A 24856-nucleotide genomic window follows, 5' to 3' on the forward strand; every position below is an offset into this window, starting at 1 on the left:
CTAAAGCTTCTAACCATTTTCGTTCCTTTCGACAAAATAAGAAACAGAAACCTAATCCTTCCCCCAAGGAATCTGTTTCCAGTTGGAAATCTTCAAATTGGAATAAATCCAAGCCATTTAAGAAACCAAAGCCAGCCCCCAAGTCCGCATGAAGGTGCGGCCCTCATTCCAACTCAGCTGGTAGGGGGCAGATTAAGATTTTTCAAGGATGTTTGGACAAATTCTGTCCAAAATCAATGGAGTCCCAAAGAAAGAAAATTCATTCAGACCAGTTCTGGATCTGAAAATTTTGAATCTTTATGCAAGAGCACCAACTTTCAAAATGGTTACTATAAAGACTATTCTGCCTTTTGTTCAGCATGGCATTATATGTCCACAATGGACTTACAGGATGCATATCTTCATATTCTGAGTCATCCAGATCATTATCAGTTTCTGAGATTATCTTTTCTAGACAAGCATTACCAATTTGTTGCTCTTCCTTTTTGCCTAGCGACAGCTCCAAGAATCTTTTCAAAGGTTCTCGGTGCCCTACTCTTTGTAATCAGAGAGCAGGGTATTGCATTGTTTCCTTATTTGGACGATATCTTGGTACTAGCTCAGTCTTTACGTTCTGCAGAATCTCACATGAATCAACTAGTGTTGTTTCTTCGAAAACATGGTTGGAGGATCAATTTACCAAAAAGTTCTTTGATTCCTCAGACAAGGGTCACCTTTTTAGGTTTCCATATAGATTCAGTGTCCATGACTCTGTCTCTAACAGACAAGAGACGTTTAAAATTGGTTGCAGCCTGTCGGAACCTTCAGTAGCTATGTGCATGGAAGTTTTAGGTCTCATGACTGCAGCATCGGGCGCGATCCCCTTTGCTCGTTTTCATATGAGACCTCTCCAGCTTTGTATGCTGAACCAATGGTGCAGAGATTTTACAAGGATATCACAATTAATATCCTTAAATCCCAATGTTCGACTATCTCTGACTTGGTGGTTAGATCAACATCGTATAGTTCTAGGGGCCTCTCTTGTTTGTCCAACCTGGACTGTGATCACAACAGATGCTAGTCTTTCAGGTTGGGGAGCTGTTTGGGGATCTCTGACAGTACAAGGGGTTTGGAAATCTCAAGAGGCGAGATTACCAATCAATATTTTGGGGGCGATTTTCAGGGCTCTTCTGATTTCGCCTCTGTTGAAGAGAGAACCGCTCATTTGTTTTCAGACAGACAATATCACAACTGTGGCATATGTCAATCATCAGGGTGGGGACTCACAGTCCCCAAGCTATGAAAGAAGTATCCTGGATACTTGTTTGGGCAGAATACAGCTCCTGTCTAATTTCTGCAGTTCATATCCCAGGTATAGACAATTGGGAAGTGGATTATCTCAGCCATCAGACTTTACATCCGGGGGAGTGGTCCCTCCATCCAGATGTGTTTTCTCAGGTTGTTTAGATGTGGGGTCTTGCAGACATATATCTGATGGCTTCTCATCTAAACAAGAAACTTCCCAGGTACCTGTCCAGGTCCAGGGATCCTCAGGCTGAAGCAGTGGATGTGTTGACACTTCCTTGGTGTTATCAACCTGCTTATATTTTCCTGCCTTTAGTTCTTCTTCCAAGAGTGATCTCCAAAATCATCATGGAGCAATTGTTTGTGCTGCTGGTGGCTCCAGCATGGCCTCACAGGTTTTGGTATGCAGATCTTGTTTGGATGTCCAGTTGCCAACCTTGGCCACTTCCATTAAGGCCGGACCTTCTGTCTCAAGTAGGGCTGCAACAACTAATCTGTAAGATTGATCATGAAAATAGTTGTCAAAGAATCTCATTATCAATTAGGCGGTCAGCGATTAGTTGGTTAATTGCACACACCAGCTGCTTCAATCCGATGAACTCCTGCACACGGTATTGTGCAAACATTTTTATTTATTATTTATGTTTCTATCCGATTATTCGGATGATTATTGTCTGATTAATCGGATATAAAAAAGATTAAAAAAATAAATCAATTCAATTTTTTTTGCACAATCTTAGTTGCAGTAGATCATCAGATTAAAGCAGCTGGTGCTGTGCAACTGGCCAACTAATCGCTGACCACCTAATTGATAATGAGATTTGTTGACAACTATTTTTATGATCAAACTTACCGATTAGTTGTTGTAGCCCTAGTCTCAAGGTCCGTTTTTCCATCAGGATCTCAAATCATTAAATTTGAAGGTATGGAAATTGAACGCTTAGTGCTTAGTTATAGAGGTTTCTCTGATTCTGTGATTAATACTATGTTGCAGGCACGTAAATCTGTTTCTAAAAAAAATTTATTATCGAGTTTGGAAGACTTACATTTCATGGTGTTCCTCTCATAAATTCTCTTGGCATTCTTTTAGAATTCCTAGAATTTTACAGATTCTTCAGGATGGTTTGGATAAGGGTTTGTCTGCAAGTTCCTTTAACGGACAAATCTCTGCTCTTTCTGTTTTATTTCACAGAAAGATCGCTAAGCTTCCTGATATTCATGGTTTTGTTCAGGCTTTGGTTCGTATCAAGCCTGTCATTAAATCAATCTCTCCTCCTTGGAGTCTTAATTTGGTTTTGAAGGCTTTACAGGCTCCTCCATTTGAGCCTATGCATTCTTTGGATATTAAACTACTTTCTTGGAAAGTGTTGTCTCTTTTGGCCATCTCTCTTGCTAGAAGAGTTTCTGGATTATCTGCTCTCTTGTGAATCTCCTTTTCAGATTTTTCATCAGGCTAAGGCAGTTTTGTGGACTTCATTTAAATTCTTACCTAAGGTTGTGAATTCTAACAACATTAATAGATAAATTGTTGTCCCTTCCTTGTGTCCTAATCCTAAGAATTCTTTGGAGAGATCTTTACATTCTTTGGATGGGGTTGAGAGCTCTGGAATATTATGTTGAAGCTACTAAAGATTTCAGGAAGGCTTCTAGTCTATTTGTTATCTTTTCTGGTCCTAGGAAAGGTCAGAATGCTTCTCCCGTTTCCTTGGCATCGTGGTTAAAGCTTTTGATACATCAAGCTTATTTGGAGTCGGGTCAAGCCCCGCCTCAGAGAATTACAGCTCATTCTACTAGATCAGTCTCCATTTCGTGGGCTTTTAGGAATAAAGCTTCAGTTAATCAGATTTGCAAAGCAGCAACTTGGTCTTCTTTGCATACATTTACTAAATTCTACAGTTTTGATGTATTTGCGTCTTCGGAAGCAGTTTTTGGTAGAAAAGTTCTTCAGGCAGCTGTTTCAGTTTGATTCTTCTGCTTATGTTTTAAGTTTTTCCTTTCATTTATGAGAATAAACTTATAATTTGGGTTGTGGATTCATTTTCTTCAGCGAACAATGGCTGTTTTTATTTTATACCTCCCTCTCTAGTGACTCTTGCGTGGAGTTCCACATCTTGGGTATTGCTATCCCATACGTCACTAGCTCATGGACTCTTGCCAATTACATGAACGAAAACATAATTTATGTAAGAACTTGCCTTATAAATTCATTTCTTTCATATTGGCACAGAGTTCATGAGGCCCACCCTTTCTTTGGTGGTTATGATTTTTTTTGTATAAAGCACAATTATTTCCAAATTCCTTTGTTGATGCTTTTTACTCCTTTCTTTATTACCCCACTACTTGGCTATTCATTAAACTGAATTGTGGGTGTGGTGAGGGGTGTATTTATAGGCATTTTGAGGTTTGGGAAACTTTGCCCCTCCTGATAGGATTGTATATCCCATACGTCACTAGCTCATGGATTCTTGCCAATATGAAAGAAATAAATTTGTCAGGTAAGTTCTTACATAAATTATGTTTTTCCATGACTTTTTATAAAAAAAAAGTCATCTCTATTGGCCCCAATCCTTGTTTGTTTAATAATGCTTTTAGTAAAGTATGCTTTCGTAGGGAGTTCATGGAGGCCATCATTTCATCTATCCCCAAACCAGATAAAGATCACTCTCTCTCTGGGAGAAATATTGTCCTATTTCTTTGATAAATATTGATACAAAGATGTACGCTAAAATATTGGCAATTAGGTTGGGACCTATTCTTCCTGATGTGATACACCACGACCAAGTCTGAATTATTTTGCAAAGACAGGGGTCTGACAATACTAGAAGATTAATAAATATATTTACGAAAGTGGCTTCGTTGGGCAACCCTGTCGCTGGATTTGGAGAAAGCTTTTGACAAGGTGAGGTGGGACTATATGTTTGAAACCCCCTACACATTTTGGTCTACCGGGGCCCTTCATTAGTTGTATAAGGGCATTATACACATACACAAAAAGTTGGATTCTGTTCCGACCCTCTTTTAATCCAGAATGGCACCAGACAAGGGTGCCCTTTGTCACACCTTTATTTTGCTCTAGCAGCAATGATTCGAAGTAATCTTTATATAGAAACTCTACTCTTGCATGTTATGTCACAAAAATTAGCACTGTTTGCCAATAATCTTACGGCTTTTCCTACTAACCCAGAAGATTCATTGTCTCATCTTTCAATCCCCTGAAGAGTTTGTAAGGATTTCAAATGATATAAAGTAAATGTTTGTAAGACTGAAGCATATGCTATTAACTTGCCCCCTGACCAATATCAATCTCTGTCTGGCTTATCCCTTTTAAATGGTCAGATCAGGAAATTCGTAATTTGGGGATTTTAAAGGGATACTGAATCCAAATTGTTTATTTCATGATTCAGATTTCTATTTTACTCCTATTATCAATTTCTCTTGTAAGGTGTATCCAGTCCACGGATCATCCATTACTTGTGGGATATTCTCATTCCCAAAAGGAAGTTGCAAGAGGACACCCACAGCAGAGCTGTAATATAGCTCCTCCCCTAACTGTCATAGCCAGTCATTCTCTTGCAACTCTCAACAAGCAAGGTCGTTGTAGGAGAGAGTGGTTAAATATAGCTAGTTTATTTTCTTCAATCAAAAGTTTGTTATTTTTAAATAGTACCGAAGTTGTGCTATTTTATCTCAGGCAGTAAATAGAAGAAGAATCTGCCTGAGGTTTCTATGATCATAGCAGGTTGTAACTAAGATCCATTGCTGTTCTCACATATGTCTGAGGGGATTACACAGATGAGGTAACTTCAGCGAGAGAATGGCGTGCAGTTTATTCTGCTATCAGGTATGTGCAGTTATAATTTTTTCTAGAGATGGAAAACACTAGAAAATGCTGCTGATACCGGATTAATGTAAGTTAAGCCTGAATACAGTGATTTAATAACGACTGGTATCATGCTTACTCCCAGGGGTAATACCCTTATGCTAAGGCAATATAAAACGTTTGCTGGCATGTTTAATCGTTTTTATATATGCTTTGGTGATAAAACTTTATTGGGGCCTAGTTTTTTCCACATGGCTGGCTTAAATTTTGACTAGAAACAGTTTACTGAGGCTTTCCACTGTTATAGTATAAAAGTTACAGTTGGTGCAGTTAAAATTACAAACTGTGACATCCAGCTTCCCTCAGGAGTCCCCTGTATGCTATAGGACATCTCTAAAGGGCTCAAAGGCTTTCCAAAGTCGTTTATTGGGGAAGGTAGGACCACAGCTTGCTGTGGCAGTTGGTTGTGACTGTTAAAAAACGTCTATTTCGTTTTTTTAATCCGTTTTTTTTTTTAACTAAGGGGTTAATCGTCCATTTGCAAGTGGATGCAATGCTCTGCTAGCCTATTACATACACTGTAAAAATTTTGTTTGATTTACTGCATTTTTTCACTGTTTTTCAAATTCTGACAAAATTTGTTTCTCTTAAAGGCACAGTACCGTTTTTTATATTTGCTTGTTAACTTGATTTAAAGTGTTTTCCAAGCTTGCTAGTCTCATTGCTAGTCTGTATAAACATGTCTGACATAGAAGAAACTCCTTGTTCATTATGTTTAAAAGCCATGGTGGAACCCCCTATTAGAATGTGTACCCAAATGTACTGATTTCATTTTATGCAATAAAGATCATATTCTGTTTTTTAAAAAATTATCACCAGAGGAATCTGACGAGGGGAAAGTTATGCCGACTAACTCTCCCCACGTTTCAGACCCTTTGACTACCGCCCAAGGGACTCACGCTCAAATGGCGCCAAGTACATCTAGGGCGCCCATAGCGTTTACTTTACAAGACATGGCGGCGGCAGTCATGGATAATACACTGTCAGCGGTATTAGCCAGACTACCTGAACTTAGAGGTTAGCGAGATAGCTCTGGGGTGAGACAAAATGCAGAGCATACTGACTCTTTAAGAACCATGTCTGATACTGCCTCACAATATGCAGAAGCTGAGGAAGGAGAGCTTCAGTCAGTGGGTGATGTTAATGACTCAGGAAAGATGATGCAACCTGATTCTGATATTTCTACATTTAAATTTAAGCTTGAACACCTCCGTGTGTTGCTTAGGGAGGTTTTAGCAGCTCTGAATGACTGTGATACCATTGCAGTGCCAGAGAAATTGTGTAGACTGGATAAATGCTTTGCAGTGCCGGTGTGTACTGATGTTTTTCCAATACCTAAAAGGTTTACAGAAATTATTAATAAGGAATGGGATAGACCAGGTGTGCCGTTCTCTTCCCCTCCTATTTTTAGAAAAATGTTTTCCAATAGACGCCACCACACGGGACTTATGGCAGACAGTCCCTAAGGTGGAGGGAGCAGTTTCTACTCTAGCAAAGCGTACTACTATCCCTGTCGAGGACAGTTGTGCTTTTTTAGATCCAATGGATAAAAAATTAGAAGGTTACCTTAAGAAAATATTTATTCAACAAGGTTTTATCCTACAGCCCATTGCATGCATTGCCCCTGTCACTGCTGCTGCAGCGTACTGGTTTGAGTCTCTGGAAGAGGCTTTACAGGTAGCGACTCCATTGGATGACATACTTGGCAAACTTAGAGCACTTAAGCTAGCCAATTATTTTATTTCTGATGCCATTGTTCATTTGAATACACTAACGGCTAAGAATTCTGTTTTTTCTATACAGGCGCGCAGAGCGCTATGGCTTAAATCATGGTCAGCTGACGTGACTTTAAAATCTAAGCTACTTAACATTCCTTTCAAGGGGCAGACCCTATTCGGGCCTGGTTTGAAGGAGATTATTGCTGATATCACGGGAGGAAAAGGTCGTGCCCTTCCTCAGGACAGGTCCAAATCTAGGGCCAAACAGTCTAATTTTCGTGCCTTTCGAAACTTCATGGCAGGTGCGGCATCAACTTCCTCTAATAATAAACAAGAGGGAACTTTTGCTCAATCCAAGACGGTCTGGAGACCAAACCAGACCTGGAAAAAAAGGTAAGCAGGTCAAAAAGCCTGCTGCTGCCTCTAAGACAGCATGAAGGAACGACCCCCTATCCGGTAACGGATCTAGTAGGGGGCAGACTTTCACTCTTCGCCCAGGCGTGGGCAAGAGATGTTCAGGATCCCTGGGCGTTGGAAATTATATCCCAGGGATATCTTCTGGACTTCAAAGCTTCCCCCCCAAAAGGGAGATTTCACCTTTCACAATTATCTGCAAACCAGATAGAGCGAGGCATTCTTACACTGTGTACGAGACCTCCTAGTTATGGGAGTGATCCATCCAGTTCCAAAGGAGGAACAGGAACAGGGTTTTTACTCAAATCTGTTTGTGGTTCCCAAAAAAGAGGGAACCTTCAGACCGATTTTGGATCTAAAGATCTTAAACAAATTCCTCAAAGTTCCGTCGTTCAAGATGGAAACTATTCGTACCATCCTACCACTGATCCAGGAGGGTCACTATATGACTACAGTGGATCTAAAGGATGCTTATCTTCACATTCCGATACACAAAGATCATCATCGGTTTCTCAGGTTTGCCTTTCAAGACAGGCATTACCAGTTGTAGCTCTTCCCTTTGGATTAGCTACAGCCCCAAGAATCTTTACAAAGGTTCTAGGGTGGCTTTGGCGGTCCTAAGGCCGCGGGGCATAGCAGTAGCCCCTTATTTAGACGATATCCTGATACAGGCATCAAACTTCCAAATTACCAAGTCTCATACGGACGTAGTACTGGCATTTCTGAGGTTGCATGGGTGGAAAGTGAACGAGGAAAAGTGTTCTCTATCCCCACTCACAAGAGTTTCCTTTCTAGGGACTCTGATAGATTCTGTAGAAATGAAAATTTACCTTGACGGAGTCCAGGTTATCAAAGCTTCTAAATTCCTGTCGGGTTCTTCATTCCATTCCGCGCCCTTTGGTGGCTCAGTGTATGGAAGTAATCGGCTTAATGGTAGCGGCAATGGACATAGTGCCGTTTGCACGCTTGCATCTCAGACCGCTGCAACTATGCAGGCTCAGTCAGTGGAGTGGGGATTACACAGATTTGGCCCCTCAACTGAATCTGGACCAAGAGACCAGGGATCCTCTTCCCTGGTGGCTATCTCGGGTCCATCTGTCCAAAGGTATGACCTTCGCAGGCCAGATTGGACTATTGTAACAACAAATGCCAGCCTTCTAGGTTGGGGTACAGTCTGGAACTCCCTGAAGGCTCAGGGATCGGACTCAGGAGGAGTCTCTCCTTCCAATAAATATTCTGGAACTAAGAGCGATATTCAAGGCTCTTCAGGTTTGGCCTCAGTTAGCAACTCTGAGGTACATCAGATTTCAGTCGGTCAACATCACGACTGTAGCTTACATCAACCATCGAGGGGGAACAAGAAGTTCCCTAGAGATGTTAGAAGTTTCAAAAATAATTCACTAGGCAGAGATTCACTCTTGCCACCTATCAGCTATCCATATCCCAGGTGTAGAGCACTGGGAGGCGGATTTTCTAAGTCGTCAGACTTTTCATCTGGGAGAGTGGGAACTCCATCCGGAGGTATTTGCACAACTGATTCTCCGTTGGGGCAAACCAGAACTGGATCTCATGGCGTCTCGCCAGAACGCCAAGCTTCTGTGTTACGGATCCAGGTCCAGGGATCCCAAGGCGACACTGATAGATGCTCTAGCAGCGCCCTGGTCTTTCAACCTGGCTTATGTGTTTCCACCGTTTCCTCTGCTCCCTCGACTGATTGCCAAGATCAAGCAGGAGAGAGCATCGGTGATTCTGATAGCACCTGCGTGGCCACGCAGGACCTGGTATGCAGATCTAGTGGACATGTCATCCTTTCCACCATGGTCTCTGCCTCTGAGACAGGACCTTCTACTTCAGGGTCCTTTCAACCATCCAAATCTAATTTCTCTGAGGCTGACTGCCTGGAGATTGAAGGCTTGATTTTATCAAAGCGTGGCTTCTCCGAGTCAGTTATTGATACCTTAATACAGGCACGAAAGGCTGTCACCAGGAAAATTTACCATAAGGTATGGCGTAGATATCTTTATTGGTGTGAATCCAAGGGTTACTCATGGAGTAAGGTTAGGATTCCTAGGATTTTATCTTTTCTCCAAGAAGGTTTGGAAAAAGGATTGTCAGCTAGTTTCTTAAAGGGACAGATTTTTGCTCTGTCTATTTTTTGCACTAGCGTCTGGCAGATGTTCCAGACGTTCAGGCATTTTGTCAGGCTTTAGTTAGAATCAAGCCTGTGTTTAAACCTGTTGCTCCACCATGGAGCTTAAACTTGGTTCTTAAGGTTCAAGGAGTTCCGTTTGAACCTCTTCATTCCATAGATATCAAACTTTTATCTTGGAAAGTTCTTTTTTTTTTTTTTTGGTAGCTATTTCCTTGGCTGGTAGAGTCTCTGAGCTCTCTGCCTTACAATGTGATTCTCATCTGATTTTTCATACGGATAAGGTAGTCCTGCATACCAAACCTGGGTTCTTACCTAAGGTGGTATCTAACAAGAATATCAATCAAGAGATTGTGGTTCCATCCTTGTGTTACACAATCTAGAAGTGGTCCGTGCTTTAAAGTTTTACCTCTTTTTCTTTTTGGCTAAGAAGCTTAATCCGCTTAGCCTATGAAACTGCTGGACAGCAGCCTCCTGAAATGATTACAGCTCATTCCACTAGAGCTGTGGCTTCCACTTGGGCCTTTAAAAATGAGGCTTCTGTTGAACAGATTTGCAAGGCGGCGACTTGGTCTTCGCTTCATACTTTTTCAAAATTTTACAAAATTGATACTTTTGCTTCTTCGGAGGCTATATTTGGGAGAAAAGTTTTATAGACAGTGGTTCCTGCCTTGTCCTTCCCTTCATCCGTGTACTTTAGCTTTGGTATTGGTATCCCACAAGTAATGGATGATCCGTGGACTGGATACACCTTACAAGAGAAAACACAATTTATGCTTACCTGATAAATTTATTTCTCTTGTGGTGTATCCAGTCCACGGCCCGCCCTGTCATTTTAAGGCAGGTAATTTTTAACTTTAAACTACAGTAGCCTCTACACCCTATGGTTCCTCCTTTCTCGGCTTGTTTTCGGTTGAATGACTGGCTATGACAGTTAGGGGAGGAGCTATATTACAGCTCTGCTGTGGGTGTACTCTTGCAACTTCCTGTTGGGAATGAGAATATCCCACAAGTAATGGATGATCCGTGGACTGGATACACCACAAGAGAAATAAATTTATCAGGTAAGCATAAATTGTGTTTTTTCTTTGTTCTCTTGGTATCTTTATTTGAAAAACAGGAATGTAAGCTTACGAGCCGGCATATTTTTAGTTCATCACCCTGGATAGCGCTAGCTGATTGGCGGATACATTTAGCCACCAATCAGCAAGCACTACCCAGGTGCTGAACAGAATTCAACCTCTGGAATAGAATTAGACAAATTTAGTTCTAAAGGGTCGATTTATGAAAGCCTTCGGCAGACTTCGCCCTCCCTTATGACTGCAGGTTCTAACAAGAGAAAAATAGTGCTTGAGTGCAATGCTGAATTCCGGCTGCACAAATCAGCCCGCCAAATTCAAGCTACGGTGGACAGGGACAAGTATGTGCGCCCTCCGCCGCAGCTTGATAAATCGACCAATGTCTGAACCGTTGGCAACAAAAGTGAATATACCCCTAAGTGGAAATGTCTAAATTGGGCCCAAAGTGTCAATATTTTGTCTGCCCACCATTATTTTCCAGCACTGCCTTAACCCTCTTGCGCATGGAGTTCACCAGAGCTTCAGAGGCTGCCACTAGAGTCCTCTTCTATGACGACATCACAGAGCTGGTGCATGTTAGAGACCTTGCGCTCCCCCACCTTCCGTTTGACGATGCTCAATAGGATTTAGCTCTGGAGACATGCTTGGCCAGTCCATCACCTTTACCCTCAGCTTCTTTAGCAAGGAAGTGTTTGTCTTGGAGGTGTGTTTGGGGTCGTTATCATGTTGGAATACTGCCCTGCGGCCCAGTCTCCGAAGGGAGGGGATCATGCTCTGCTTCAGTATGTCACAGTACATGTTGGCATTCATGGTTCCCTCAATGAATTGTAGCTACTCAGTGCTGGCAGCACTCATGCAGGCCCAGACCATGACACTCCCACCACCATGCTTGATTCTAGGCAAGACACATTTGTCTTTGTACTCCTCACCTGGTTGCCACCACACACGCTTGACACCATCTGAACCAAATAAGTTTATCTTGGTCTCATCGGTCCACAGGACATAGTTCCAGTAATCCATGTCCTTAGTCTGCTTGTCTTCAGCAAACTGTTTGCGGGATTTCTTGTGCATCATCTTTAGAAGAGGCTTCCTTCTGGGATGACAGCCTTGCAGACCAATTTGATGCAGTGTGCGGCGTATGGTCTGAGCACTGACAGGCTGACCCCCACCCCTTCAACCTCTGCAGCAATGCTGGCAGCACTCATACGTCTATTTTTCAAAGACAACCTCTGGATATGACGCTGAGCACATTCACTCAACTTCTTTGGTCGACCATGGTGAGGCCTGTTCTGAGTGGAACCTGTCCTGTGAAACCGCTGTATGGTCTTGCCCACCGTGCTGCAGCTCAGTTTCAGGGTCTTGGCAATCTTTTTATAGCCTAGGCCATTTTTACTTAGAGCAACAATTCTTTTTTTCAGATCCTCAGAGAGTTATTTGCCATGAGGTGGCATGTTGAACTTCCAGTGACCAGTATGAGAGAGTGTGAGAGCGTTAACACCAAATTTAACACACCTGCTCCCCATTCACACCTGAAATCTTGTAACACTAATGAGTCACATGACACCAGGGAGGAAAAATGGCTAATTGGACACTGTACTGTACTCACTTTTGTTGCCAACGGTTTAGACATTAATGGCTGTGTGTTGAGTTATTTTGAGGGGACAGCACATTTACACTGCTATACAGGCTGTACACTCACTACTTTACATTGTAGCAAAGTGTCATTTCTTCAGTGTTGTCACATGAAAAGATGGAATAAAATATTTACAAAAATGTGAGGGGTGTACTTTTGTGAGATACAGTGTGTGTGTGTGTGTGTATATATATTTATGGTTAGGTATATAAACACAAAAATACCCTCAATCAGGATAAAACTCACTGTCCTAATAATTAAAACATTAGTGTTTAGGACACTGCATGCACATGTATACCATTTACTCTCAAGCAACTGGATTGGTACTGACTCTGCAGGCTGGAATTATTAGCAGGCTTGCGGCTGTCTAACTTCCAATAACCACGATCCTCAGCTCCACTTCTCTCTGTTACAAATAGCCAGCTCAACCAAGGAAGAGCAAGTGATATGAGATCAGAAATAACTGAGTGCTGAGCCGATGGTTTATACAACAGAAGTGAAACAAGGAACCAATAGAACCTGGTGAAGCTGAGTACACTGAGTGCTGAGCATTGTATTTAAGCAGTATTCTTTAGATCTTTTTGTTTCTTACCCGCCCTATTTTATACAGCATTTGCACTCATCTCACCTGGTATTTAGTGGCTAGTGTTCCGAGATAACTAGAAATTATATCATAAAAATATAAATTTCTTTATTCTGATCCATATTTTAGCCAACATTTAAAAGTGATTCCCATATGCTGTTCTCTCTAATATCCTATGATGGACATGTTAAGAATCACAGGGAAGGAAGCAGGTATGTTGTAGAAGTAATAAGGGTCTTGGTAAGTTTCTTTCCATGCCCCTTGGGAAGGGGAGTTCTCACCTCATTAGTGTTGGCTAGGATATGAGCCAAGATATAGAAAAAGGTTATTTTTATGATATAATCTCTATTTTATTTTTCTCTTTTTTTTTTTTCCTCTTTTTCTCCAGATGCGATGAGCTGCTAAAACAGATTTACTGCACGGAAAACAATAGCATAGCATAAAACTATCAAGATATATGGGATAGTTACTGAAGCTAAGTCTAGTCTAGTCTAGTCCCTTTAGATGGTAACTTAAACTGAGATGACTTCATAAACATGTGTGTTTTTATTGTCTTTTCACGTTTCTTGTAGACATTTTAGAATTAATGGATTATAGACTAGGGCAATCATTTGACCTGAATATGTATAAACAGAGATATTTTCTTCTAGGGCTTCCAGTATTAAATCATGTATTGACGCCACGTGTGAAAGCCACTCATGTCGCAATTACTGCGATGGAGGATTATCTTGATGCTGTGTATGACATTACTGTCGCATACGAAAAAACTACCGACCAAAATGGAAAAAGAAAAGAAGCACCGTCAATGACAGGTATTTTGTTCATATAATTTTCCTTCCACAAGGCAGGGAGAGTCCACAACTTAATTCCTTACTGTTGGGAAATACAACACCTGGCCACCAGGAGGAGGCAAAGACACCCCAGCCAAAGGCTTAAATATCCCTCCTACCCCCCCCCCCCAAGTCATTCTTTGCCTTTCGTCACTATTGAAGATGGCAGAGAAGTGTCAGAAGATTTGGATAGTCCTGTAATGGGTATGTTCCCTTCGAGAAAGGACTGGAGTTTTAAGTAATCATGTCAACCTCTCAGTGAGAGTATTGATGAAAGTTAGAGTCTGGAGATGCAGGGAAAGTTTTTCTGCAAAACGATCCAGACTGTCGCTAACAACTCCTGAGCAATCGGTGTTGACAAGTTTCACTGCTTGCTGCTACACACTCAAATCCATGTCAGAAGCGCTGCTGCAAGACTGTCACACTTGAGAGGCTGTCTGTTCCACAGCATGGATCCTGGAGGGTAAAATCGTTTTTTTATATATACATTGTAAAACGCTATACAGGGTCACAGTGTGGCTCTTTTATACCTCAATAGGATCAAGGGTTAATATCTTCTCCAGGGAGATTATTTGAACAGTTTGGAGGATTTATATCTGCTTAATGTGAGTTTTTTTAGGCTCATAGGCTGTGTGTTTTTTGGCTTGGAACAAACAGATTTCACTTTCGTTTTTTAAAGTGTTGCGCAGCTCATGAGTGGCACCCTTTTTCATATCAGGGGAAGTCCTGTCTTACGTACCATGTGACCGGGTGCGGTCTCTTTCATCTCCTAAGATCCTGCTGCAGACATCACTCCTGAGGAGAGCGTTTTCCCTGTTAGCTGTGTGGGTCTAGGAGGTGGAGAGTGCCCCAGCCATTAGGAGTATTAAGGTGTCGTTTTTTAAATAAAAGCGTTTTCTTTTTGATTGTCCTTCTGTAGGTATAAACAAAGCTATGGAGGACTCTGATACTACATTAGAAGGTTATGCTCCTTCTGTACTGATTAATAGTTCCTGTTTACATTGTGAGGAGGCTGTAGTTTGTCCGCCTGCTCAATTTTGTTCCATTTACTACCCTCTCTACATTACCCGCTCCACATGCAGTTCCCCGCGGCTCAACTAATCTTCCATCTGGAGGGGGCTTTTTTTCAGCGGACTTTACCGTGCTCTTATAATCGGTGGTGTCTGTGGCCCTGAGTGCCTTATCTCACTCTAACAAACGCAAGAGAAAGGTTAAACATAGTTTTCCTTACCTTGAGTCATTTAAATATTTGTCGGATTTAGCTACTATATCCCAGCTATCTGAGGTTGAGTTTTATATATATATATATATATATATATATATATATATATATATATATATATACTCAGTGAAGAGCCTAAGATCCGTAAATTAGACTGGGTTAATGGAGATAGGACGGTCCCTCTGACTTTTCCTGTGCCAGTTAAGATTGCGAACATTATTAGTAACGAATGGGAAAGAGTAGTGTCCCCCTCGTCTGATTTTAAAAAATGATTCCCGGTCTCTGACTCTGAATTAGATTTGTGGGGATCCACCCCGAAGGTGGATGGCGCTATTTCCGTGCTGGCTAAGCATACTACTATCCCTCTGGAGGATAGTTCTTCTTTTAGAGAGCCTATGGATAAAAAAAAATGGAAGCTGTTTCAACATACAGGGTTTTTTTTTTTTTTCAACCGGCGGCAGCTGTAGTCGCAGTTGCCGGAGCAGCTACTTACTGGTGCGACACTCTGTTGGAGCTCATTGAGGTGGAGACTCCCCTTGAGGATATTCAGGAGAGAATTAAGGCATTGAGAATTGCTAACTCCTTCATCTGTGACGCGAATATGCAGATTATTTTATTTTTATATATATATATTTCTTTCATGTAATTAGCAAGAGTCCATGAGCTAGTGACGTATGGGATATACATTCCTACCAGGAGGGGCAAAGTTTCCCAAACCTTAAAATGCCTATAAATACACCCCTCACCACACCCACAATTCAGTTTTACAAACTTTGCCTCCGATGGAGGTGGTGAAGTAAGTTTGTGCTAGATTCTACGTTGATATGCGCTCCGCAGCAAGTTGGAGCCCGGTTTTCCTCTCAGCGTGCAGTGAATGTCAGAGGGATGTGAGGAGAGTATTGCCTATTTGAATGCAGTGATCTCCTTCTACGGGGTCTATTTCATAGGTTCTCTGTTATCGGTCGTAGAGATTCATCTCTTACCTCCCTTTTCAGATCGACGATATACTCTTATATATACCATTACCTCTGCTGATTCTCGTTTCAGTACTGGTTTGGCTTTCTACAAACATGTAGATGAGTGTCCTGGGGTAAGTAAATCTTATTTTCTGTGACACTCTAAGCTATGGTTGGGCACTTTGTTTATAAAAGTTCTAAATATATGTATTCAAACATTTATTTGCCTTGACTCAGAATGTTCAACTTTCCTTATTTTTCAGACAGTCAGTTTCATATTTGGGATAATGCATTTGAATTAATCTTTTTTTCTTACCTTCAAAAATTTGACTCTTTTTTTCCTGTGGGCTGTTAGGCTCGCGGGGGCTGAAAATGGTTCTTTTTATTGCGTCATTCTTGGCGCGGACTTTTTTGGCGCAAAAATTCTTTTCCGTTTCCGGCGTCATACGTGTCGCCGGAAGTTGCGTAATTTTTTGATGTTATTTTGTGCCAAAAATGTCGGCGTTCCGGATGTGGCATCATTTTTGGCGCCAAAAGCATTTAGGCGCCAAATAATGTGGGCGTCTTATTTGGCGCTAAAAAATAAGGGCGTCGCTTTTTGTCTCCACATTATTTAAGTCTTATTTTTTCAGTGCTTCTGGTTGCTAGAAGCTTGTACTTTGGCATTTTTTCCCATTCCTGAAACTGTCATTTAAGGAATTTGATCAATTTTGCTTTATATGTTGTTTTTTCTCTTACATATTGCAAGATGTCTCACGTTGCATCTGAGTCAGAAGATACTACAGGAAAATCGCTGTCTACTGCTGGAGCTACCAAGCTAAGTGTATCTGCTATAATTTTTGGTATCTGTTTCTCCAGCTGTTGTTTGTATTGCATGTCATGACAAACTTATTAATGCAGATAAAATTTCCTTTAGTACTGTTACATTACCTGTTGCTGTTCCGTCAACATCTAATTTTCAGAGTGTTCCTGATAAACATAAGAGATTTTATTTTTTAAATCCATTAAGAAGGCTATGTCTGTTATTTCTCCTTCTAGTTTACATAAGTCTTTTAAAACTTCTCTTTTTTCAGATGAATTTTTAAATGAACATCATCATTCTGATACTGATAATGGTTCTTCTGGTTCAGAGGTTTCTGTCTCAGAGGTTGATGCTGATAAATCTTTGTATTTGTTCAAGATGGAATTTATTCGTTCTTTATTTAAAGAAGTATTAATTGCATTAGAAATAGAGGATTCTGGTCCTCTTGATTCTAAATCTAAACGTTTAAATAAGGTTTTTAAATCTCCTGTAGTTATTCCAGAAGTGTTTAATCTCCCTGATGCTATTTCTGAAGTAATTTCCAGGGAATGGGAATGGAATAATTTGGGTAATTCTTTTACTCCTTCTAAACGTTTAAGCAATTATATCCTGTGCCATCTGACAGATTAGAGTTTTTTTGGGACAAAATCCCTAAGGTTATGGGGCTGTCTCTACTCCTGCTAAATGTGCTACTATTCCTACAGCAGATAGTAATTCATTTAAGGATCCTTTAGATAGGAAAATTGAATCCTTTCTAAGAAAAGCTTACTTATGTTCAGGTAATCTTCTTAGACTTGCTATATTTTTAGCGGATGTTGCTGCAGCTTCAACTTTTTGGTTAGAAGCTTTAGCGCAACAAGTAACAGATCATAATTTTATAGCATTATTATTATTCTATAACATGCTAATAATTTTATTGGTGATACCATCTTTTGATATCATTAGAGTTGATGTCAGGTATATGTCTCTAGCTATTTTAGCTAGAAAAGCTTTATGGATTAAACTTGGAATACTGATATGTCTTTTAAGTCAACTTTGCTTTCCCTTTCTTTCCAGGGTAATAAATTATTATTTCAACTGTTTCTGGAAAGAAGGGAACTTTTTTTCCAAAGGATAAAAAATCTAAGGTAAATTTAGGTCTAATAATCATTTCGTTCCTTTCCTCACAATAAGGAACAAAAGCCTGATCCTTCATTCTCAGGAGCGGTATCAGTTTGGAAACTATTTCCAGTTTGGAATATATCCAAGCCTTTTAGAAAACCTATAGCCAGCTCCTAAGTACCCATGAAGGTGCGGACCTTATTCCAGCTCAGCTGGTATGGGGCAGATTACGTTTTCTTCAAAGAAATTTTGATCAATTCCGTTCTCAATTTCTGGTTTCAGAACATTGTTTCAGAAAGGTACAGAATTGGCTTCAGTTAAGGCCTCCTGCTAAGAGATTTTTTTCTTTCCCGTGTCCCAGTTAACACAGCAAAGGCTCAGCATTTCTGAAATGTGTTTCAGATCTAGAGTTGGCTGGAGTAATTATGCCAGTTCCAGTTCTGGAACAGGGGCTGGGGTTTTATTTTATCTCTTCATTGTACCAAAGAAGGTCAATTCCTTCAGACCAGTTCCGGATCTATCAATATTGAATCGTTATGTAAGGATACCAACATTCAAGATGGTTACTGTAGGACTGTCCTGCCTTTTGTTTATAGCAAGGGCATTATATGTCTACAATAGATTTACAGGATGTGTATCTACATATTCCGATTCATCCAGATCACTTTTAGTGTCTGAGATTCTCTTTTTAGACAAGCATTACCAGTTTTGTGGCTCTACCGTTTGGCCTAGCCTCAGTTCCAAGAATTTTTTTCAAAGGTTCTCGGTGCCCTTCTTTCTGTAATCAGAGAACAGGGTTTTTTGGTATTTCCTTATTGGACAATATCTGGGTACTTGCTCAGTCTTCTCATTTTCGAAGAATCTCATACGAATCGACTTGTGTTGTTTCTTCAAGTTCATGGTTGGAGGATCAATTTACCAATCAGTTCATTGATTCCTCAGACAAGTGTAACCTTTTTAGGTTTCTAGAATAGATTCAGTGTCTATGACTCTGTCCTTGTCAGACAAGAGAAGTTTAACATTGATATCAGCTTGTCAAAACCTTCAGTCACAATCATTCCCTTTGGTAGCCTTATGCATGGAAATTTTAGGTCTTAGGACTGCCGCATCAGATGCGATCTCCTTTGCTCGTTTTCACATGCGACCTCTTCAGCTCTGTATGCTGAACCAATGGTGCAGGGATTACTCAAAGATATCTCAATTAATATCTTTAAACCGATTATACGACACTCTCTGACATGGTGGGCAGATCACCATCGTCTAGTTCAGGGGGCTTCTTTGTTCTTCCGACCTGGACTATAATCTCAACAGATGCAAGTCTTACAGGTTGGGGAGCTGTGTGGGGGTATCTGACGGCACAAGGGGTTTGGGAATCTCAGGAGGTGAGATTTCCGATCAATATTTTGGAACTCCGTGCAATTTCAGAGCTCTTCAGTCTTGGCCTCTTCTGAAGAGAGAGTTGTTCATTTGTTTTCAGATAGACAATGTCACAACTGTGGCATACATCAATCATCAAGGAGGGACTCACAGTCCTCTGGCTATGAAAGAAGTATCTCGAATTTTGGTTTGGGCGGAATCCAGCTCCTGTCTAATCTCTGCGGTTCATATCCCAGGTATGGACAATTGGAAAGCGGATTATCTCAGTCGCCAAACGTTGCACCTGGGCGAATGGTCTTCACCCAGAGGTATTTCCTCAGATTGTTCAAATGAGGGAACTCTCAGAAATAGATCTGATGGCTTCTCATCTAAACAAGAAACTTCCCTGGTATCTGTCCGGATCCAGGGATCTTCGGGCGGAGGCAGTGGATGCATTATCTCTTCCTTACAAGTGTCATCCTGCCTATATCTTTCCGCCTCTAGTTCTTCTTCCAAGGGTATTCTCTAATATTCTAAAGGAATGCTCGTTTGTCCTGCTGGTAGCTCCAGCATGGCCTCACAGGTTTTGGTATGCGGATCTTGTCCGGATGGCCTCTTGCCAGCTGTGGACTCTTCCGTTAAGACCAGTCTTTCTGTCTCAAGGTTCTTTTTTCCATCAGGATCTCAAAACCTTAATTTTAAGGTGTGGAGTTTGAACACTTGATTCTTGGTCAAAGAGGTTTCTCTGACTCTGTGATTGATACTATGTGACAGGCTCGTAAATCTGTATCTAGAGAGATATATTATAGAGTCTGGAAGACTTATATTTCTTCAGGATGGTTTAGATAAAGGTTTGTCCGCAAGTTTCTTGAAAGACAAATCTCTGCTCTTTCTGTTCTTTTTCACTGAAGGATTGCTAATCTTCCTGATATTCATTGTTTTGTACAAGCTTTGGTTCGTATAAAACCTGTCATTAAGTCAATTTCTCCTCTTTGAAGTTTGAATTTGGTTCTGGGGGCTCTTCAAGCTTCTCCTTTTGAACCCATGCATTCTTTGGTCGTTATATTACTTTCTTGGAAAGTTTTGTTTCTTTTGGCCATCTCTTCTGCCAGAAGAGTCTCTGAATTATCTACTCTTTTTTGTGAGTCTCCTTTTCTGATTTTGCATCAGGATAAGGCGGTGCTGCGAACTTCTTTTGAATTTTTTACCTAAGGTTGTGAATTCTAACAACATTAGTAGAGAAATTGTGGTTCCTTCATTATGTCCTAATCCTATGAATTCTAAGGAGAAATCATTGCATTCTTTGGATGCTGTTAGAGCTTTGTAATATTATGTTGAAGCTACTAAGTCTTTCCGAAAGACTTCTAGTCTATTTGTCATCTTTTCCGGTTCTAGAAAAGACCAGAAAGCTTCTGCCATTTCTTTGGCATCTTGGTTGAAATCTTTATTTCATCATGCCTATGTTGAGTCGGGTAACACTCCGCCTCAAAGGATTACAGCTCATTCTACTAGGTCAGTTTCTACTTCCTGGGCGTTTAAGAATGAAGCTTCGGTTGATCAGATTTGCAAAACAGCAACTTGGTCCTCTTTGCATACTTTTTCTAAATTCTACCATTTTGATGTGTTTTCTTCTTCTGAAGCAGTTTTTGGTAGAAACGTACTTCAGGCAGTAGTTTCAGTTTGAATCTTCTGCTTATGTTTTTTCATTAAAATTTTATTCTGGGTGTGGATTATTTTCAGCAGGAATTGGCTGTCTTTATTTTATCCCTCCCTCTCTAGTGACTCTTGTGTGGAAAGATCCACATCTTGGGTAATCATTATCCCATACGTCACTAGCTCATGGACTCTTGCTAATTACATGAAAGAAAACATAATTTATGTAAGAACTTACCTGATAAATTCATTTCTTTCATATTAGCAAGAGTCCATGAGGCCCGCCCTTTTTTGTGGTAGTTTTGATTTTTTTGTATAAAGCACAATTATTCCAATTCCTTATTTTATATGCTTTCGCACTTTTTTCTTATCACCCCACTTCTTGGCTATTCGTTAAACTGAATTGTGGGTGTGGTGAGGGGTGTATTTATAGGCATTTTAAGGTTTGGGAAACTTTGCCCCTCCTGGTAGGAATGTATATCCCATACGTCACTAGCTCATGGACTCTTGCTAATATGAAAGAAATGAATTTATCAGGTAAGTTCTTACATAAATTATGTTATATATATATATATATATATATATATATATATATATATATATATATATATATATATATATATATATATATATATATATATATATATATATATATATATATATATTATAAATGCAAAGGCTGCTGGCTTTGTGGTTCTAGCCCACCGGGCTCTCTGGTTGAAGTCTTGGTCTGCGGATATGACTTCTAAATCAAGACTCATTTCTCTTCCCTTCAAGGGGAAGATTTTATTCGGTCCAGGGCTGGACTCCATTATCTCTACTGTTACTGGAGGGAAAGGTGCCTTCCTACCGCAAGATAAGAATAGGCCTAAGGGACGGCAACTATCTAATTTTCGTTCATTTTGTGCTGACAAGTCGCAATGACAGCAGTCCTCTTCCAAGTCCGAGCAGCCCAAGAGTACTTGGAAGCCCGCTCACTCCAGGAATAAGTCCAAACAGACTAAGAAGCCCGCCCAGAACAAATCGGCATGTAGGGGGCAGACTGTCTCTTTATTCATTCCAGGATGTACAGGATCCTTGGGTCCTGGAAGTTGTATCTCAAGGATACAGGATAGGATTCAAGTCTTATCCGCCGAGGGGCAGATTGTTACTCTCCAGTCTTTCGACAAGACCAGAAAAGAGGACTGCCTTCTTAGGTTGTGTATGGGATCTCGCCTCTCTAGGAGTAATTTTCCCTGTACCTACAACAGAAAGAGGTTTGGGGTTTTATTCAAACCTTTTCGTGGTTCCAAAGAAGGAGGGAACTTTCCGTCCAATTCTGGACCTAAAGTGCCTAAACAAATTTCTGAGTGTTCCCTTTTTCAAGATGGAAACAAACTAGTTCAGGAAGGACAGTTTATGACCACCATAGACCTGAAGGATGCATACCTTCACGTCTCAATTCACAGGGAACATTTTCAGTTCCTGAGGTTTGTTTTTTTGGCTCAGCACTTCCAGTTCATAGTTCTTCCGTTTGACCTAGCTACTGCTCCTAGGATATTTACAAAGGTTCTGGGGGCTCTTCTAGCCATTGCCACAACACAAGATATTTTATTAGCGCCTTACTTGGACGATATCCTGGTCCAGTATCCAGGCACCATCTTTTTATCTAGAGGAAGAACATTCAGAGTCGCTTCTCAGTCTTCTTTGATCACATGGATGGAAGATGAACTTAGAAAAGAGTACTCTTACTCCCAAGTACAAGGGTGAATTTCCTGGGAACTATAATAGACTCAATATCCATGAGAATATTCCTCACAGATCAGAGACGTTGCAAGCTATCTTCTGCATGTCTTGCCCTACATGTCTTGCCCTTGCAAGCTATCTTCTGCATGTCTTGCCTCCTCGAGACCCTCAGTGGCTCAGTGTATGGAGGTAATCGGACTTATGGTGTCCTGCATGGACATCATTCCTTTTGCCAGATTACATCTCAGACCCTTACAACTATGCATGCTGAGACAATGGAACGGTGACCATTCAGATTTGTCTCAACAGATTGTACTGGACAGCCTGTCGAGAGACTCGCTCTCCTGGTGGCTCTGTCGAGATCATCTGTCCCAAGGCACGTGCTACGGATGCAAGCCTTTCCGACTAGGGAGCCGTTTGGCGTGCCAAGATCAGTATTTTGGAACTCCAGGCAATATTCAATGCCTTGAAGGCTTGGCCCCTTCTGGGTTCATCCCAGTTTATCAGATTTTAATCAGACAATATAACCTTGGTTAAGAGAATAAGGGAAATATAAGCAACAAAGATATTCCCATAGGGGGCGCTTCCTAAATACAGAATCTGTGGCAAAAATGTACAAGAAATACACATCAAATCGAACTATAGCACAGCAGAATGTATGGCATATAAAAAGTCCATAACATCCAACAGATGGCAGCACTCTTTCAAAAGGATGGTCAGTCCCTGGTGATGAATGATCTGGAAAAAAGGAAGACACAGAGGCGCCAATATGGCTAGTAACGTCTATACTGAGGATTATTTAATGTGATATAGGATGGTACTCACAAATGGTGCAGGTGACGCAGACTGGATTAATTGGCCCAGCTCACTGTGTGCCAGCGAATCAAGCACTCGATCAAATGAACAGCAAACCAGACATCTGTTCCTGTGAGTGATAAAACACAGCTCCCATAGCCTAGTACAGTATAAACAGGCAAAAGTCACACTTATAGGTCACACTTACAATAGGGAGCGCACCTCCAGGTACAATAAAGGCAAGCTGGGACCTCTCAGTCGCCCAGTGGACTGTGCTCAGGCGTTGAAGGATTACACTCACCAGCCACACAAAGTATAAAAGATTACCCAGGATAACAGCAAGTGTATCATTAAAACAAAATTTTATTAAAACAAAGCAACGCGTTTCTCAGCCACTCTAAGGTTGTTTCCTCAGGCTATACAATCCTGAGGAAACAGCCTTAGAGTGGCTGAGATGTCTGGTTTGCTGTTCATTTGATCGAGTGCTTGATTTGCTGGCACACAGTGAGCTGGACCACTGCCAATTGATCCAGTCTGCGTCACCTGCACCATTGGGTGCTTCACCTTTGTGAGTACCATCCTATATCACATTGAATAATCCTCTGTATAGACTTTACTAGGCCATATTGGCGCCTCTGTGTCTTCCTTTTTTCCAATATAACCTTGGTTGCCTATATCAACCATCAAGGGGGAACAAGAAGTTCCTTGGCGATGAGAGAAGTATCTCAGATACTAGAATGGGCAGAGACTCACAAATGTACGCTGTCACCGATCTATATTCAGGGTGTGGACAACTGGGAAGCGGACTTTCTCAGCAGGCAATCCTTTCACCCAGGGGAATGGTCTCTTCACCCCGAGGTGTTTGCAGCAAAATGCAGCAAGTGGGGGACGCCGTAGATAGATTTAGTCATCCCGCCTCGATACCAAGCTACCCAGGTACAGGTCGAGGGATCCTCAGGCGGAATTGATAGATGCCCTATCAGTACCATGGAGGTTCAGTCTCGTATCTTTTTCCTCCATTACCGCTTCTTCCTCCTGTGGTTGCTCGCATCAAGCAGGAGTGAGCATTTGTGATTATGATTGCTCCATGTTCTTAGTGTTTTGCAGCAAGCCCCATTTGAGCCTATGCATACTGTTGACATTAAATTGTTATCTTAGAAGGTTCTTTTTTTGTTGGCTATTGCCTCTGTGTGCAGAGTTTCTGAGTTTTCTGCTTTGCAATGTGATCCCCCTTATCTTGTTTTTCATGCTAAGTCAGTTTTAGGCACTAAACTAGGGTTCCTCCCTAAGGTGGTATCGAATCATAACATTAATCAAGAAATTGTTGTTCCTTCCTCGTGTCCTAATCCTTCTTCAGCGAAGGAACGTTTGCTTCATAATTTAGATGTGGTTCGTGCCTTGAAGTTCTATATTCAGGCTACTAAGGAATTCAGACAATCTTCCTCTGTTTGTCATCTATACAGGGAAGCGTAAGGGGCAGAAGGCTACTGCGACTTCTCTATCTTTCTGGTTGAGGAGTATCATCCGCTTAGTTTGAGGCAGCGGGATGACAGCCTCCTGAGAGGATAACGTGGCTTGCTCTTGGGTTTTTAAGAACGAAGCCTCAATAGATCAGATTTGTAAGGCGGTTACCTGGTCCTCCTTAAACAGTTTTTCAAAATTTTACAAGTTTGATG

General features: G+C 41.1%; 1 protein-coding gene across 2 annotated transcripts in view; it reads left to right on the forward strand.

Moving 5' to 3' along the window:
* Positions 1-24856, forward strand: part of AGPAT5 (1-acylglycerol-3-phosphate O-acyltransferase 5) — a 268817-nt gene that overhangs the window by 190516 nt on the left and 53445 nt on the right. For both annotated transcript variants that reach the window (XM_053710373.1, XM_053710374.1), the window contains exon 6: positions 13391-13552. In XM_053710373.1, the coding sequence (XP_053566348.1) occupies positions 13391-13552 (162 nt within the window). The remainder of the gene's footprint in view (positions 1-13390; positions 13553-24856) is intronic.

This window comes from Bombina bombina, chromosome 4, assembly GCF_027579735.1.
Source record: "Bombina bombina isolate aBomBom1 chromosome 4, aBomBom1.pri, whole genome shotgun sequence".
Lineage (NCBI taxonomy): Eukaryota > Metazoa > Chordata > Amphibia > Anura > Bombinatoridae > Bombina > Bombina bombina.